Here is a 16,616-nt window from a genome sequence, read left to right as displayed (position 1 = left end):
ATGTAATAAAGGTGAGTGTGCCTCATCTATACAATCTAGTAGAACAATTTCAAGCAGATTGAGTTAATGGGACACAATTTGGAAGCTACTGAAGAAAACATTTAATATTAAAATTATTGAATATGACTTAAAATTTTAATAGAAGATAGTGTGCCTCGTGTAATAGCATGAATGTCCACTTTTTGGTATCAGTTGGTCACAAGACAAAGCATTTATGCACAGGAGTGTTCGGAAATTGACAGCAGCAATGTGAAACTCCGAGCGCTTGTGGAGAGACTTAAGAACAGCTGGCCGAAATTAGCGTTCATAAATCGGATCAACCTTGAGCTGAACGTCTCTTACTCCGTGGAGCTCGGTTTATCCAGTATCCAACTTGAAAACAACTTTACTGCGGTTGGTAACACAATGAAAACACCGGTGTTCTGAATAGTTTGTTTTGGTCTGTGGACCCCAGACATGGCGCCGAGCGACGAAAACGTCATATCCTGTGACGTCAACTCCAAAGCTCTATACACTGAAAGTCAAAGTGTTGTTTTTTTGTTTTTTTGCTTTAAAAACTTACCCAGTTGTGTTTTTATAACATTTATTGGTGAAAAGAAAAAAACCACAACATAGTACTTTTAGCATTTATTTCTCACGTTGAGGTTTATAAAAATAACAGCTCTGCCATTACTGACACTTACACAAAAAAATCACATTTTAAGAAAAAGTCCATATCAAATAAATAAATAAATAAAATAAATTACATTTTAAAAACAGTCAGTGATGTTCAGAGAAGCTCCTCCACTGGTTCGTTCTGCAAAGTCAGGATTTATTCTGGACTGGAAATGTCAGGAGGGCAGGTTAGCTGACCCTGCAGAGAACAGAAATGAAAACATTTAGCTCAATATTGCAGTTTCCTGTTTGATTAATGAATTTTTGTAAAGATTACATCTGATCAACCCTTCAGCTGGGAGTTATATTAACTTTTGAAGGAAATTAGCGAGAATTTGTTTTTAAAATATTAATTTTTATTCCTTAAAAGCCAAATTTATTAAACAAACAACTGAAATGTTACAAACCAGATATGATTTTCCTTCCTTTTCACAGTTAAGATCAACTTTGTCTTGATCTTTCATGTTAAATCTTTTAAAATTACCTTAAAGTTTCTGGTTGAAAATGTAAAAAATGTTTATGGATATTTTTGCAGGATGCTTGTAATTTTTCCCTTGATGTAAGTGAAATAATCTTCAAGTATCTTCTAATACTAATGATTTATGATTTATTTTATTTAAAACAGAGACAATGTGATGGACTGCAGTCCCTGATCAGCTGGTAAAATATTTGAAAAGAAAAATACATAAAAACATCTGGATGCTATTCAACATATATAAAAACACCATCAAATTTACAAATTTATATTAATGAGTTATTGATGTACATCAGTCTCTGAGATATTTCCAATCCAAACTAGCAGTAAAATACTTGGTAAGATTTTGTGTTTTTGCAGTGTAGCAGTTCATGAAATTTTAATTTCTTATTTTGAGATTGTTTCGTTTGCTGAATTAATTTACTTATTGTGTTTTTCTACCAATCATGAACTTTAAACTAAAAGTTTCCACTGATAAATGATACTTTTTCTTGTTTTACAAAGAATAATGTTGTAATTTATGTGATTTTGTCGTTTTTCTTTGACGTCAGTTTTCAGATTCTCACCTTTGCCAGTTTTTGTCGGAGTTCCTCAGAGTTTGGGTCGATGCACCTCCATGTTCCTCTCTGGCTCTTGATTCTAGACGGAGCAGAGGCAGTGAGAACAGCACCAGAAACACGGAGGTCCGTTTTGTCCGCCGGTCCTACCTGAAGGCGTGCGTCTGGCAGTCCAGCCGTTTCTGTTCGTAGCACTCTCTGGTTCTGGGGAAGGTTCTGTTGGTGAGCTTCTCGCAGCAGTCCAGCTTTATGATGGGGGAGAAGGACTCCACTGAACCAGCAAACAGCAAGAGGAAACACAGCAGTCAGCCTTCAACTGTAAACATGACTGTCGCCACGGCAACGGCTCCCATCACTCCCTGCTGCTGCCGCTCTCTACTTACGACGACATTAAATAAAGTTTTGGGTTTTTCTCTTAATTCTTTTAACATTTTAAGGTTCTGATTTCCTTAAATATGTGGTGTTAATTTACTCATTTAAAATAAATCATGGTAGAAAATGAATTTAACTTTATTTTTATATAGATTTGGCTCTTTATAAACAAACTAATTTGACTTTCCTGCATCTCCAGATTACTGAGATCGGTTGACTTTCTGCAAAGCTTTTCTTTTGATATTTTAAGAACTTTTTTCACCCAAAGTCTGACATTTTTAGCAATACACTTCAAAAACTAAACCTTGCCAAGTATTTTTGATCTTCGTTTCTTCTGTAAATATATTAATATATTATTTGAAATAAGACAAAACTGAATTACAGGCAACTGTTCAGTAAGATGTAGGAGCTTGTTTTGCATCAGAAAATGTCTTAATACTAATTTAAAAAGTGCTAGATCCACTGCAGATTATTTCACTTAAAATATGGGAAAATATTTTATTACTGAAATGATCTGCATGTTGAATAAGTAGTTTTTCATCAATATTAAGGCATTATTTACTTAAAGTAAGCTGCTATGTCTTGCTGAAAAGTTACTTGTAAGTTAATTTTGTCTTATTTCAAGTGAACTAGGATATTTGCACTAAAGCTGGACCAAAGAATCAGCAAGATTTTGTGTTTTGCAGTGCAGAGAGTCATTTTATTACTCTGATCAGAAAATGTTTCAGGAATTTTTCACACTTGTCTGTTGAAGATCTTGTATAAATACTCCAAACTTTTACTTTTCCATCAAAATTGCAAAAGGAAAAAACTAAAATAAAGTAAGGAGAAATTAATCTAAAAAATAAACAACATTAGAAACCATAAAATGAAAGAAAAAGAAAATAAGCAACAAAGTAAATAAATTTATTTGATAAGAAGATTCTCATATTTCTTTCAGTTAAAACAGAAAACATCCAGTTTTTACCTTCAGACGCCGAGATGAGCATCAGAGCAGCCAGGATGAGCAGGAAGATCCAACGGCTGCAAGAAAGAGTCGACATGATGCTGCAAACCTGGAGGAGAGGAAGACTGGAAATCTGAAAGACTGCAAGTCTGCAAACTGCAATGAAGGAACCGGAGGACGACGATCTTTTATAGCAGAAAAATAGGAAGCTGGATAGTCATGAGACACATGTTCGGTGGAAATTACTGCTAACTGCAGCTGTAAGCGGACACACGCCCTAGGAATCATCCGCAGTGTCTCTGAATGTTTGGTTTGATGCAGAGCAATGTGGAAATGTGCAGAAACCCTCTGGCTTCACCAACACATCAGACAAATACGACAGGAAAAAGTTTATTTTCCTGGTTTTCTTTAGCCAAGGTAAAAGTTACACACTGCAAAAACACAAAATCTTAAGCATTTCTGGTCCAGTTTCTAGAGCAAATATCCTTTTGCACCTTTTGACTCATTTTACTCCATGAGTCTCCCTCATGGAGTAAAATGTGTTTTAGGAGGAAGCTGGAAACAAACAGGCCTTCATCTAATCAGGTCAGAGTTGAGGGGAAGTCGGCGCAGCTAAGAAAACTCCAGTGAGTCAAAGCTTTTGAAGGCTGTCAATCATTTATTTTCCACTGCAAAATGATGCACTACTGTCTGTTGGTCTTTAATAAAACCCTAATATATACCTGCAAAAACAAATATTAAGTATTTTGTGTTTTCTGGTGACAGATTTTAACATGCTTGGATAGGACAAAACTAACTTACAGGATTTTTTACAATAAGTCAAAAATTATTTTTAAAAACGTGCGACTGTTCAGGGCCAAAGCTGGACTGTTTCACTTAGACGTGTCTGTGAAGGAGTCACTCTAACTTTTCAAAGTGCTACACTGCAAAAACACAAAATCTTACCAATTATTGTTAGTTTAGTTTCTGCTGCAAATATCTATGCACTTAAAAGAAAAACTAACTTACAGGTAAGTTTTCAGCAAGAAAAAGGAGCTTTTTAAAGTCAGTAATTCCTTATTATTGATGAAAAAGTGCTGGTTCCAGTGGCAGATTATTTAATTTGTAAGATGGGAAAAATGTCTTATAAGTGAAATAATCTGCAAGTAAAAAACACAAAACCTATTTTTTTTATCAATATCAAGGAATTATTGACTGAAAACAAGCTCCTATATGTTTCTGAAAAGTTATTTGTAAGTTAGTTTTGTCTTATTTCAAATGTTTTAAAATATTTACTCTAGAAATGAGACCAATAATACTTGGTAAGATTTTGAGTTTTTACAATGAACACAGCAAAGTTTGCAGATTTAATGTAAAAAATTTGAAAGAGCTTAAGGAATGTAAATACTTTTGCAAAGATACGTGTTTTTTGGAGGATTAGTGACTGAAGGGAATCCCTAACTACCTTTGTGTCATATAAACTCAGTCTGAACAGGGACATATTCCACGTAATTCCCCTCAGCGTCACACAACCGTCTTAGTTTATTAATGTAACTACAGAGGCTTAAAATACTCGTCTGGTTTTATTCTTAGGGACTGGAAATGTGATTGTTTCATAGACGACTTAGAAACAATCAACCGTTAGTTCATCATGTTATCTGGAAAGGTTCGTCAGTATGACGATACCTCTGGTAGAAAACGGCTCACAGAATACGACGTAAGGAAAAGCTTTACAGTTAAAGTCAGTCACAACATTTAAAAACACAAAACTTATTTTTTATCACCATCCAACCTTGAATCAGACAAAACTTTCCCTTTTTTAGGTCAGTTAAGATTTTTTAAATTATTTCTCTTAAGGACACAATAATAAGAAACTGAATATTTTAGATATTTTTATACTCTCTTAAAATTCAAAAGTTAAAATACATTAGTTTAGGATTATTTGATAGAATCACCTGTTTGGGTTTCCTTCACACTGCAAAAACAAAATATTACACAAAATGTCTAGTTTCTGGTAGAAACATCTTAGTTTGATTTACAATGAAAGTTTCTGCAAGATATAGGAGATTTTTAAAGTCAGTAATTCCTTTTTATTGATGAAATAATTTTATTTCCATTGGCAGATTATTTCATTTATTACAAGACATTTTTCCCATGTTATAATGAAATACACTGCTAGTAGAAGTAGGAACTTTTCATCAATAATAAGGAATTATTTACTTAAAGCAAACTCAGATATGTTGCTGTAAAATTATAGTAAGTTAGTTTTGCCTCATTTTAATTATAATTATATTTGTTCTACAAACTGGACCAAAAGTACTTGGTAAAATTGAATATTTTTGCAGTGTGCTATATTTTGAGCAATATTTCTAGAGACGTCCTTTATTTTTAATATCTGCATGTAATTTTCCATGTTACAGAATAAAACTGAATCCTTTATATTCCTGTTCTGGTGCCTTTAAGGCTGGAGTTCTGTCTGACAGAAATGTGACGGTGAGACAGAAATTATTAGTCATGTTGCAGTTGTTGCTCTTCTCTGCCGACCAAAAGCAGAAATGATGCCAGAAAAAACAAAACAAAGGAAATGCAAAACGATTAAACACTTATTCCTCACCCAATGATCAGAAAAAATAGGTCCTCTACTGATGTGTCATACAAAGTCAGAGGATAATAAGATTTTAAAAAATCACCTCTTTGTAAATAAATTAGAAAAGTAAATTGTTTTAAATGTGATGCTGGGAGTGAAAATAATAATCAGAAAACGTCCAGTTGCTGTCCTTTTAAATCTAACGTTGCTTTTGCATCACAATAAATAAAACACTAACCAACACTGTCAGGTTTAATGATGCCACATGGCAAAGTGTAACGTTTCAATTGTTGATGACTTTGTATCTTTGTGTTTCGCTGAAATGTGCTATAAAAATAAACTCGATTTTAAAAAAAGCTCAATAACCACAAGAAAGTAGCGTATTCACTACAAGGCATCGTAGAAGAAGTAGAAGGTGTGGTGAGACAGCAGTGAGGTGTGCTGCAGGAGTCATGGAGGTCGGGATACTTCAGGAATCGTGTTTACAGTAATTCAGGCATAAACTTCTGATATTCCTGCCTGCTAGATGAAAACATTTGCAGACGATGTTGTAACCTGTAGCGAGAGAATGGAGCATGTGCAGAAAGCCAGACGTGGAATCAAACTTCCTGTCACACATGGAAAAAATAGACTGAGGTTAAAACTCAAAGAATGAGCAGTGAAGTATTTTAGTCTTTTTTGTTATTGTAATAGACTGAAGAACAGTCACTGCTGTTTGACACACTGAATGTTATTTAAAGGAGAATTATTCACGTGTGTGGAATGTAAGTCAGCATCCAGCTGCATCAGAAATAACCTGAAAACCTTATTTTCATGGTTTTTCTCATAAATTAAAGGTGGATGCTTCATGTTGTAATATTTTAACTGACTTCAATTTGTATTTTATTTCTCTTGATGTTTGATTGATTGATTGAATGACATGGTAATTCATTTTATCCTGATAAAACTCAACATTAGCGAGAAACATTGCAGATAATAGAAAGTTTTGATGCAAATTATATCCCCAAAACAATTAATTAATGCATTATATCTGCCCGAATTTCTCTCTGTTTGGAAACAAGAGTGGGCATTTATGTGTTTAATTAGAAGATGATGTGAAAGAGAAACATTCACACATACAGTAGATCTTATCAGCATGTTTGCATCATGAATACGGTAAATTTATGGAACGTGTGTCACTGTTTCTTTGAGATGAGTCAATACTCTCAAACTTTCCACCATTCAGATCAACATTTAATCAGTGATCAACTGCAAAGTTTACTAGCTGCCAGACTTTGATACCAAATGTTAAAAAATACAAAATTACATCTGAATATTAGCCTAATTTAATATCCTTGAAAGCTTTCACTAGTTAGGAAATATTAAAGACAAAAGAGGAAGAGTCCTTTTACTTATGAAATATTTAACTGTGAGTATTCAATGACCTTTAACGCCAAATTAGGAAATAAAAGTTCATTAGATCAAGAGCACCAGGGAGTCACTGAATGTTTCACAACCTTTGTCTATTGCTAAAGAGCTTGAGAAAATCTACGTGGGACTGTGACCTAAAGTATTCCACTAAAGCAATGTACACTATGTGAAGAGAAACAGTTTCAGTTGGTGTTAGCAAATTTCTAATGACTAGGCAGATGTGTAAGATACTCTTCAGGAAGTTTAGAAATAGACAATAAGTTCAAACAATTAGCTGGAATTTTAACATGGGAAGCCAAATATTTTTTACCAATCGCAGCTTAAGAATTCAGTATGGCTGCCAAATGGATAAAAAACACAAACGTTGTTTATTTTCAGTTCATAGAGACTTCATGACATCATATGTGCTCCCTTAAAAGCATTGTCATCAGCTCAGTCAGTAACCACATTTAATAAAATCAACTGGTAATGCAGTTAGACCTAATGGGGTATTCCTCATAAACTTGATTTAATATCAGGGAGTGATACGAAACACAACTTAATGGTGTTACGTTAACTCTAAACTCACTGCGTGTTAAAACAGTGGGAAATGCTAGCTGTTGTGCTAACTACTGTTAGCAACACAAGCAGGTAATATTGCATTTCTCTACATTTCATACAAGAATATTAATCTTTTTCTTGTATGTCACATTGTGTTTGCCATTTTTGTTTTAACTCTACCTTAATTATGCTATTAATCTAATCTTTGCCATATTTTATATTCATATCTATGTTATTTCTTGTTTTTGCACCCTACACAAACTTATAAGACAGTTCATTTTCATTTATAAATGTATTTCTATTCCTCTCTTTTCAATTCTGGAGCTTAAATGAGTTATTCCAAATAAAATATCTTGTTTAAAAGCTGAAAACCAAATACTTTTTCCTCTACATCAGAAATGTAGAAGAAAATGAAGGAAAAAATATTTTTATACGTTTATTTATTCATTTTTTTATTTTCCCTATGTTCCGTATTTTAAAAAAGAAACATATTTTCCCTCCCATCAACTTGATCTACAGAAATATTTAAAAAACTTAACCGTTTATTATTATATTAGTAAAATGTACCACTTCACGTGTATTCTCGCGAGATGTGGTCAATAGCGCCCCCTTGTTTGTGTGTGGAGAAGCAGCACAGCGGCTAATGATAGCAACGAACACCAACGGGGAAAATAATTTAATATTGTGTTCTCTGACACTCTTACGGTCCAGTAAAAGTTAGGAGAGGAGTTAATTTTTTTCTGTTCTTTGTTACATTTTCACTGAGACTGGAGGAATCTTTTTAATCCCGTGAACGGGGACGCGGCCTGCTTATGTAGCCGGCTTCCCGGTGCAGCTCAGGCGGCTTGCGCTGTCAGGAAAGCCCGGTGCTTCCGCTCGCTTGTTTTTCTCTGCCGCGACAGAACCGGCGAAGCTTTTTAATTATTTTTACTGCTGTTGTTTTTATACCAGGAATCTATCAATTCACCGCCCCCTCTCGCTGAGCCGTGGGTGCCGGTACTTCTCACCTAAAAAGGACCATTTAAACCCCGGAGCGGCCTGTTTTGTTTTCGAGCCGCCATGAATCTCTGCGAACAATAACACAACCATAAATAACTAGCCTGCTGCCGCCGGGGCTGCACCGCAACTGGAGGGTTTAATTAATGCATCATGCGCTACAAGCTGTGGACAACACGGGAGGAAAATGCATGTGGATAATGGATTCATATGTCGGAGCACATCACAAACCGGAGCACTTTATCATGTGAATTTCGGAGCTGCTGCGAGTTAACCGGGCGAAAGCAGCGTCAAAAGGTGGAGGAAACAGGCTCCAGTCCTGATTTAGCTGTCTTATTTTTCATGTCGTTTGGAAGCAACCGGAGCTGATGAGGATAAACCGACATTATGTGCATGGTAGGCCCTTTTAGGAGCTGCTCCTTCTCCCCCGGACCGGGACATCACGCCAAGGATGTGACTGGGAATGTGTAACCGGGATTTCTCTGCGCTCAGACTGTTATATATGTGGGATTTACCGACGGAGAACTGACCGAGGTTCCTGCCTCCATCTATGCTCTCTCCAAAGCCGCCGGACTCCCTCGACAAATATTTTTACCTCACAGAAAGCGGGAGTTGATCGGGGGTTAATTTATCTCTGTGTGGCTTCCTTCCTCTCTTTCTTTTTTCCCTTTCTTTTTCATGTGTTTTTAACGTACTGATCCACTTAAACGGACCGAGCCAGCCAGCTGAGATGAACCCGGTGAATGCGACCGCTCTCTACGTGTCGGCGAGCCGCTCAGTGCTGCAGTGCGACCCCGGAGATCCCCGGGAGCTGGCGGAGCTCTGCAAGGTTTTGCCGTTTTTCCGCCAGTCCCTGTCCTGCCTGGTCTGTGGTGAGTCCCCTGCCTCGTTTTCAACAGCTTTAATGTCTTATTTTTTGGAATAAAATAGGTTTTTTACCCCCCTCCTCTCTTCAGCTAATGTGACAGTGGGGGCGAGCTTTTAAATTTATGCTGCATTCAGGTACTGTCGGAAATATGAGAGCGTGTCATATTGGTTGGAGCTTTGCTATTTGTTCCAGCCAGAAATATATTTTTTGATAAATTTAACAGATCTAACACGTTAAGCAGTTGGATAAAATAGCATTCCGTCATATGTAGAATTGTTCTTTTTTTAATGTAGCTAATCATTTGTGCTTATTTACATAGTTTGGTTAAAAATTTATCCTCAGACTGAATGTTTTCTAGGAATTGTTATTCCATGTCTTTCACTGAAGTTGTAGTTTTAAAAAAATGAACGAGAAACACAAATAATCTATTGTCCAAGTTGCGAAGCTCTGAATTCCTAGGTGCAGTGAATGCACCATGACACACCCCCGTCTGTGTGGCGTTTTGGCAGCTGCTGCGGATGTTTACATTCAATAGACCAGCACGTCTGCTGTTCACCGCTTCTCAAGTCATATCAAATAATAAAACTAAACATTTGTTTACATTAGTTAACAGAACACTGTTTCGTCCACATAATTATTACAAATAGATGAACAAATAAAGACAATTATTGCCTAAATTATTAAAAAATATGATTTTTTTTTAATACAGATATGTTTTCTGTGTAAATAAATTTTGTTTTTGATGTGTCTAATTGATATTAAACAGAATTTGTGTTTATTTATAAATGTTCTATGTAAAAACCAACCAAATACTTAAAAAATATTATTAGAATAATAAAATAATGCTAATTATTTTAAATTTCATAGTTATTACACTAATAATAAAATCTTATTATATTACTATTGTCATAATTATTATGCTACTAAAAATAATCATAATACTACCATAATAATAATAATAGCTAATATTATTATTGAATAATAATGTATATTTTATAGTATATAATAATATGTAGCATACTGTAATATAATAATTTAGTATATAATATTATAGTCTTATTATTACTATATCTGAGAGTAGTAATTGTAATAGTAATGTATACTATTATGATTATTATGGAATATTAATAAATAGTTATAATTATTATCGATATTAAGACTTACAGTTTTAAAATGCATTTTTGTGATTTGGATAAATTTTTAGTAAAAATAAAATGTTTTTGTTACAAATCAGAGAAAACTGGTTGATTTGTTTTTGTTCAGCTGATTTTCAAAGATCTGTAAAACTTCTGCTGATCTTTGTAGTGTTTATTACAACTTTATTCTTTTTAAAGCAGTTTTTTTCATAACTTGTAAATCACCTTAATCTGCTGGAGATCTTGTTTCAGTTGAACGTTTCTTTATCTGTCCTTTACTTCTGTATCTTTTGAAAACCCAGACAGAACCTGATCAATCATCAAACCTCTTCCAGCCATTAAAATAAACTGGAGGAGAATCTAAATAACAGAACTGAAATATTTCCACCATGTTGACCGTTCAGTGCTTACAGATAACCTGCGTCTGTAAATAATGCATCAGTGTGAAAGCCGACTGAGCTGTGTGTTAAATATAGACGTTGTCGTCGGGAGGCGGCGTCGGCGGAGTGTGTGCTCACTTGTTTCTTATGAATGGACCTTCTTCCTTTCTCCCGTCTGCAGCTGCGTGCTTTAAAAGCCGGCGTTGCTAAGGAAGCTCCTCTCAGAGAGCAGCTGTCGCTCCGTCCGGCAGCGCGCTAAGCAACGCTCAGGAGGTTAAATAAGGATTTAGATTCTCCTACTGCTGTTTCTTCAGCCTGTGAAAGTGTGACTCTCCTCAGGATGAGCTGCCCTCCTGACTTACACAAAATATTCACACACGTTTACGTTTTTGATCCAGTTGTTGACTCAAGTTTGAATGGAGTTTATTGGGATTTTATGCAACAAGAATTCAGTCAATGTGAAAAACATTAATTTTTTTATTCTTGTAATAGATTCTGTATGGGAATTATGACGAGGCCATTTGAACAAATAAATACAGATTCTCTGACCTCATCTGTGGATCCAGATGAGGTCTAAAAATTACCTTAAAGGGAGCTAGTATGCACAATTCACTTGTTGCATGTTTTTATACTGATAGAAAAAAACTAAAGCACTTGACTAAAACCATCCAGGTGGTTTTTGGCAATAAGTTACTGTTTTTTGGTGCCGTTTCAAAATCTTCCTGATAGTAGAGTCTCATTCAATGGTAACTGTGCTGTTACATAGCAACCCCAGTGGAATTCCACCCGTTACCTAGCAACCACAGTGGCATTCCATCTGTTGCCTAGCAACTCAAACTGAGTTCCAGCATGGTTTGTAAGCTGGTTTCTCCACTATATGCGCTGTACAATGGCTGCTGGAAAAGACAAGAGTTTAGTTGTTGACTCACCATCCAGAAACCACTAGCTGGATTCTTGTTGATTGTGCAGGAGGTTCCAATTTTGCTTGTCAAAAATTTACTGTTGTGTAATTCCGAAAGCAGCTCAAAATGGGCAGAAGTGATGAGACTTGAATCTCATTATCTAAGAGTAATTTTGTGCAAAAAATTTAATGTTTTTTGTATAGACCATAGACCGATACTAACCTGTTCAAGGAAGCATAATAGTTCACCTTTAATTACTTTTTCGAGTATGTTGTTAATTTTTCAGTTTGTATTAACGATTAATCGAATACTTAATCAGTTGACGATTATTGACGATTATTTCAATAATAGATTAGTTACAATTAATGTGATTGATCAATTCAGCTGTACAATTTTTAGATTCTTATTAGGTAAAAAATTATTTTAAAAACTATAGTTTTCCTCCCACTTCGCAGTTATACAATAATGTGTTGATTGTCTCAAAAATCTGAATTATTTGTTTGTTGAACATTTAAGATTATTATAAATGCAAAAATGAGTCGTTTATGAAAATAAAAATAAATGATATTTAGGTGGGACTGGAATGTGTAGAATATGCATCAGCCGGCATTGGTGGTAAAGCTAACGCCGGTTAGCAGCTATCTGCTGTAACAGGTCTTTCCTGTCGTCGTTCCCAGGTAACCTGCTGCAGGACCCCATCGCTCCCACCAACTCGTCCTGCCAGCACTACGTCTGCCGCGGCTGCAAAGGTCAGAGGATGCAGCTGAAGCCGTCCTGCAGCTGGTGCAAGGACTACGCCCGCTTTGAGGAGAACCGCCAGCTCTCGCTGCTCGTCCGCTGCTACAGGAAGCTCTGCCTCTACATCACGCAGTCACCGCTGGCGCCGCACCTCGCCAGCGCCGCCAGCGACTCGCCGGACCTGCAGGCCATTCTGGAGGAGGGGCTGGCGCTGGCCGAGAGCGAGCCGGAGTCAGAGGTCATCTCTGGGTCGACGTCGTCACCGCTGCCTAGGACTGCGCCAGACGAGGCTTCGCCCCCGACGGAGGTGAAAGACGAGGAGCGGGGCGCCACGGTGAACGGGCTCCACGACTGCAACGGCCTGGTGGGCTCGGACTCGCTGCAGCCCGTCGCCGTGGAAACGGGCGGAGGTGTGGCCAAGCAGGAGGGCTTCTCGGAGGAGCTGCCGGTGTGTGTGAGCGTGGCGGCCAGTGGTGGGGCGGGGCTCTGCGACATCGGCCATTTTGGGGAGGAGCTGAAGCACGGCGGGGGGGCTCTGCTGCTCAGCGTGGAGGAAGTGCTCAGGACTCTGGAGACGGACCCCGCCGAGCCCGACTACCCCACCCTGAACGGGCCGCACCGCCTCGACCCCGCCTGCCTCGTCCTGGACAGCGGCCCCCGCCTGCCCCATCCCCACCTGTTGCCCCAGCCTTCCGCCGTCGCCCCCCACGTCCCGCCGCGCTGCCACCGCAAGCGCTCCCGCTCGGAAAGCGACAGCGAGAAGGTGCAGCCCCTCAACATCACCAGCCTCCTGCGGGGGCCCGCACTCCCCGCCCCGCAGCACCACGCCGCAGCCGCCAAACACGAGCCCAGGTTCCCCACGGCCGCACCCCACCCCCACCTGGCGCCGGTCCCCAACGGTGGCCCCCCAAAGGTCGGCAAGACGGTTCTGGTCCCCAACAAGGCCCTGAAGAAGACCATGGAGCACCACGGGCCCAACAAGAAGCCGTACGCCAAGGGCCGGCAGGGGGCCCCCAAACCGCGCACCCAGCCCCGCGACAGGGCGCCACCACACCCACACCCCCTCTCTCACCCACCGAGCCCCTCCAAGCCGCTCTACAAGAAACCTGTGGAGAAGAAAGGCTGCAAGTGCGGCAGAGCAACGCAGAATCCATCAGTGTTGACCTGCAGGGGGCAGCGTTGTCCCTGCTACTCCAACCGCAAGGTGAGACACAAACTGAGCTCTTAATATCATATATCTTATTATATTATATTATATTATATTATATTATATTATATTATATTATATTATATTGGTTTTCTTATTATTCTCAGAATTACTCTTTACTTTTGTTTTTGTCTGACAAATGTTCTTAAATTAATATTATAATTAATGATTAATAATTACTCAGTATTTAAATGTTTTATAATAATATATTAATAATATAAAATGTATGTAATTATGTATTTTTAATTAAACAATATTAATAAATCTGTTAATAATTACATTTATAGTTATTTAAATTATTTACTTGTGTCAAAGAAGACTGATAATTAATATTTATATTATTTATTATATAATTTTATTATTTATACTTTTATTTATTGCCATCACTTTTATTAATAATCATCATTAATATTATTTAAATGAATTTATTTGTAATCTATTTTATTAATCATAATGAAAATGTGACAATTCAAATTAAAAATAATAAATTTGTCACTAATGAATTATTAGTAATTTTATTAGAGGCATTAATTTAATCATTAAAATTAATTATAATTTTATTTTAATAAATTAAAAAATATTAATATAGTAATTATAATCAGTGTCTCTTTGGCATTAGTAGTTTTTAAATTGTTATTGAACTGAATTGATTTTTGGTTGAATTGATTTATAACTGAGTTTCTCTCTCTCTCTCTCTCTCTCTCTCTCTCTCTCTCTCTCTCTCTCTCTCTGTCCCCCCGTCTCCCCCCCCCCCCCCCCAGGCGTGTCTGGACTGCATCTGCCGCGGCTGCCAGAACTCCTACATGGCCAACGGCGAGAAGAAGCTGGAGGCCTTCGCCGTGCCGGAGAAGGCTCTGGAGCAGACCCGCCTCACGCTGGGCATCAACCTCACCAGCATCACGGCGGCCGCCCTGCGGAGCCCCACCACTGGCTCCCCTGGCGGCGCCCTCCTCAATGTCACCACGGCGACCGGCGCGCCCGTCTCCGCCGCCTTCCTGTCGGGCGCCGGCCACGACAACCGGGCCTTCGAGGAGTCGCTAGAGATGCGGTTTGACTGTTGAGGGCGCGACATTTCTTCCTACATTCCCGGGTCAACCTGCAGCGGAGCCGGAACCAGAACCAGAACCAGAACCAGGCAGCTACAGGGCAGGCAGTGCATGTGGAGGAACACTGCAAAAAAATAAAATTTTACCATGTATTTCTGGTCTCGTTCTACTGCAAATATGTTGGCGCACTTAAAATAATAAAACACAACTTTAGGTAACTTTTCTGCAACATGTAGGAGATAAACTTAAAATAATTCATTAGTTTAAAACTTGTACTTTTTAAGAAGTACTAAATTATTTTACGTAAAATGCAGAAAAATTACTTAGAAGTTGGTTTAGCTTTATTTATTTGCACTTGAAACTAGACAAACATACTTGGTAAACTTTGTGTTTTTGCAGAGATGTAGCGTTACTGTATGGCAGGTTTCATTTCACTTTTCTTTACTTCGTCTGCACTGCAAAAACTAAATCTTACCCAGGATTTTTGTTTTTTTTCTAGTGCAAATGTCTTAATACACTAAAATAAACAAAGCTAACTTTAAAGGAGCTTTTCAGCAAGATGTAGAATCAAGAAAAAATTCCTACAGCTGAAATAATTCAACTTTTTTATCAATATTAAGGAATAATGAGTTAGTTTTGTTTTATTTTAAGTGTAATATTTGTAGTAGAAAATAACCAAAAATAGGATTTAGTGTTTTTGCAGTGTATCGTGTTGAGCATGACGTCAGGATGCGTGTGTGTGTGTGTGTGTGTGTGTGAGGGCCCTGGTTTGGAGACAGAAACTTCATCATCATCAGAGACTGGTGTAATTTATATAAAGACTTTTTTTCTACATCAACGTTTTCTAACCAATCAGGAGCAGATCTGCATTCAACCAGAAAGTTTTCACACCCTGCAGGCAGACGGAGGAGCCAAAACTTTCTGACCCGCTTAGCTGTAGAGCCAGGATGTGACTTTAACCACCAGCCAAGGTTTAATATGCCTGTTGAATGTTTATACTCTGTGAGCCACTTAAGCTACTAAATATTACTCTGAGATGTTGTAAACTTACACAAACATGTATTTAAGTAGTAAAATTGTGAATTTTAAGTCTGGAGGAAAAACGGAAAGAAAAAAAAAATCCCTGGTTTTGCTGTTTTTTAAATGTCGTCATTTTGTGTGTTTGTGAACATGAAGCACTTTCTCACACTGGTCACACACAGCTTAAAAACACACACACACACACACACAGCGTGTATCTGCTCTGATGTGTTTAAAACCTCTGGTTGATTGCAGACGACGCTGTGCGCCGTTTCCCCACGAGCTTCTGGTCGCTGCTGCTAAAAACCCAACAGGACGGAGAGAGGACTCTTCTTCTGTTGCATCGCAGTATTTATTCTCCCTCCATCGCCCGTTCTGCCCCACGACCTTTGCCCTTTCTGTCTCGGTTCAGTTGCAGTCGCCTTCTTTTGTGTCTCCGAACTGTTTTTGTTTGTTTTCTCCCTCTGGGCATTTAAATAACTGTAATATAACTGTAACATATTTCCATAAAAAAGAAAGGAAAATCAGAAAAAGTGTTTTGTTTTTTTTACACATTAATCAGCTGATTTGTAGCGCAGAATATAAACACTAGGGGGCAGCAGAGGGCTGGAAGGTCCTTAGTTACAAGACAGTTATGCTACTTTTTAGACTAAAAAGATCACGCAGCTTTTATTGAATTACATGACTGGACATGTGAAATAATTCTTACAGTTTACAAAAGAATTTATATTAATTTCTGGTTGCAACGAAAGATTATTTTAGTAATCAGATAAATAATAAATTGGCAAATTTTTCATTTCACT

The 16,616-nt window shown here is 37.8% G+C and overlaps 2 protein-coding genes across 2 annotated transcripts; one reads left to right on the top strand and one right to left on the bottom strand.

The window, feature by feature from the left end:
* Window positions 1-614: 614 nt before the first annotated feature.
* On the bottom strand, window positions 615-3,322 carry LOC148153455 (uncharacterized). Its single transcript, XM_088001442.1, has 4 exons — window positions 3,026-3,322; window positions 1,837-1,957; window positions 1,696-1,768; window positions 615-853 (listed from the first exon to the last, which is right to left on the bottom strand). Exons 1-4 carry the CDS (start codon window positions 3,099-3,101, stop codon window positions 812-814), a joined length of 312 nt encoding a protein of 103 aa, XP_087857568.1. The 5' UTR covers window positions 3,102-3,322; the 3' UTR covers window positions 615-811.
* Window positions 3,323-7,869: 4,547 nt separating this feature from the next.
* Window positions 7,870-16,346, top strand: msl2b (MSL complex subunit 2b). The gene is made up of 3 exons (XM_088001208.1): window positions 7,870-9,388; window positions 12,480-13,744; window positions 14,509-16,346. The coding sequence occupies exons 1-3, from the start codon at window positions 9,247-9,249 to the stop codon at window positions 14,806-14,808; spliced, it is 1,707 nt and encodes a 568-aa protein (XP_087857334.1). The 5' UTR covers window positions 7,870-9,246; the 3' UTR covers window positions 14,809-16,346.
* Window positions 16,347-16,616: the final 270 nt, after the last annotated feature.

Source organism: Poecilia mexicana, unplaced genomic scaffold (genome assembly GCF_051168715.1).
Source record: "Poecilia mexicana isolate PSO_F unplaced genomic scaffold, ASM5116871v1 scaffold_20, whole genome shotgun sequence".
In the NCBI taxonomy this organism is placed as follows: domain Eukaryota; kingdom Metazoa; phylum Chordata; class Actinopteri; order Cyprinodontiformes; family Poeciliidae; genus Poecilia; species Poecilia mexicana.
Note: the sequence above shows the minus strand (reverse complement) of the source record. Positions and strands in the feature narration are given on the sequence as shown.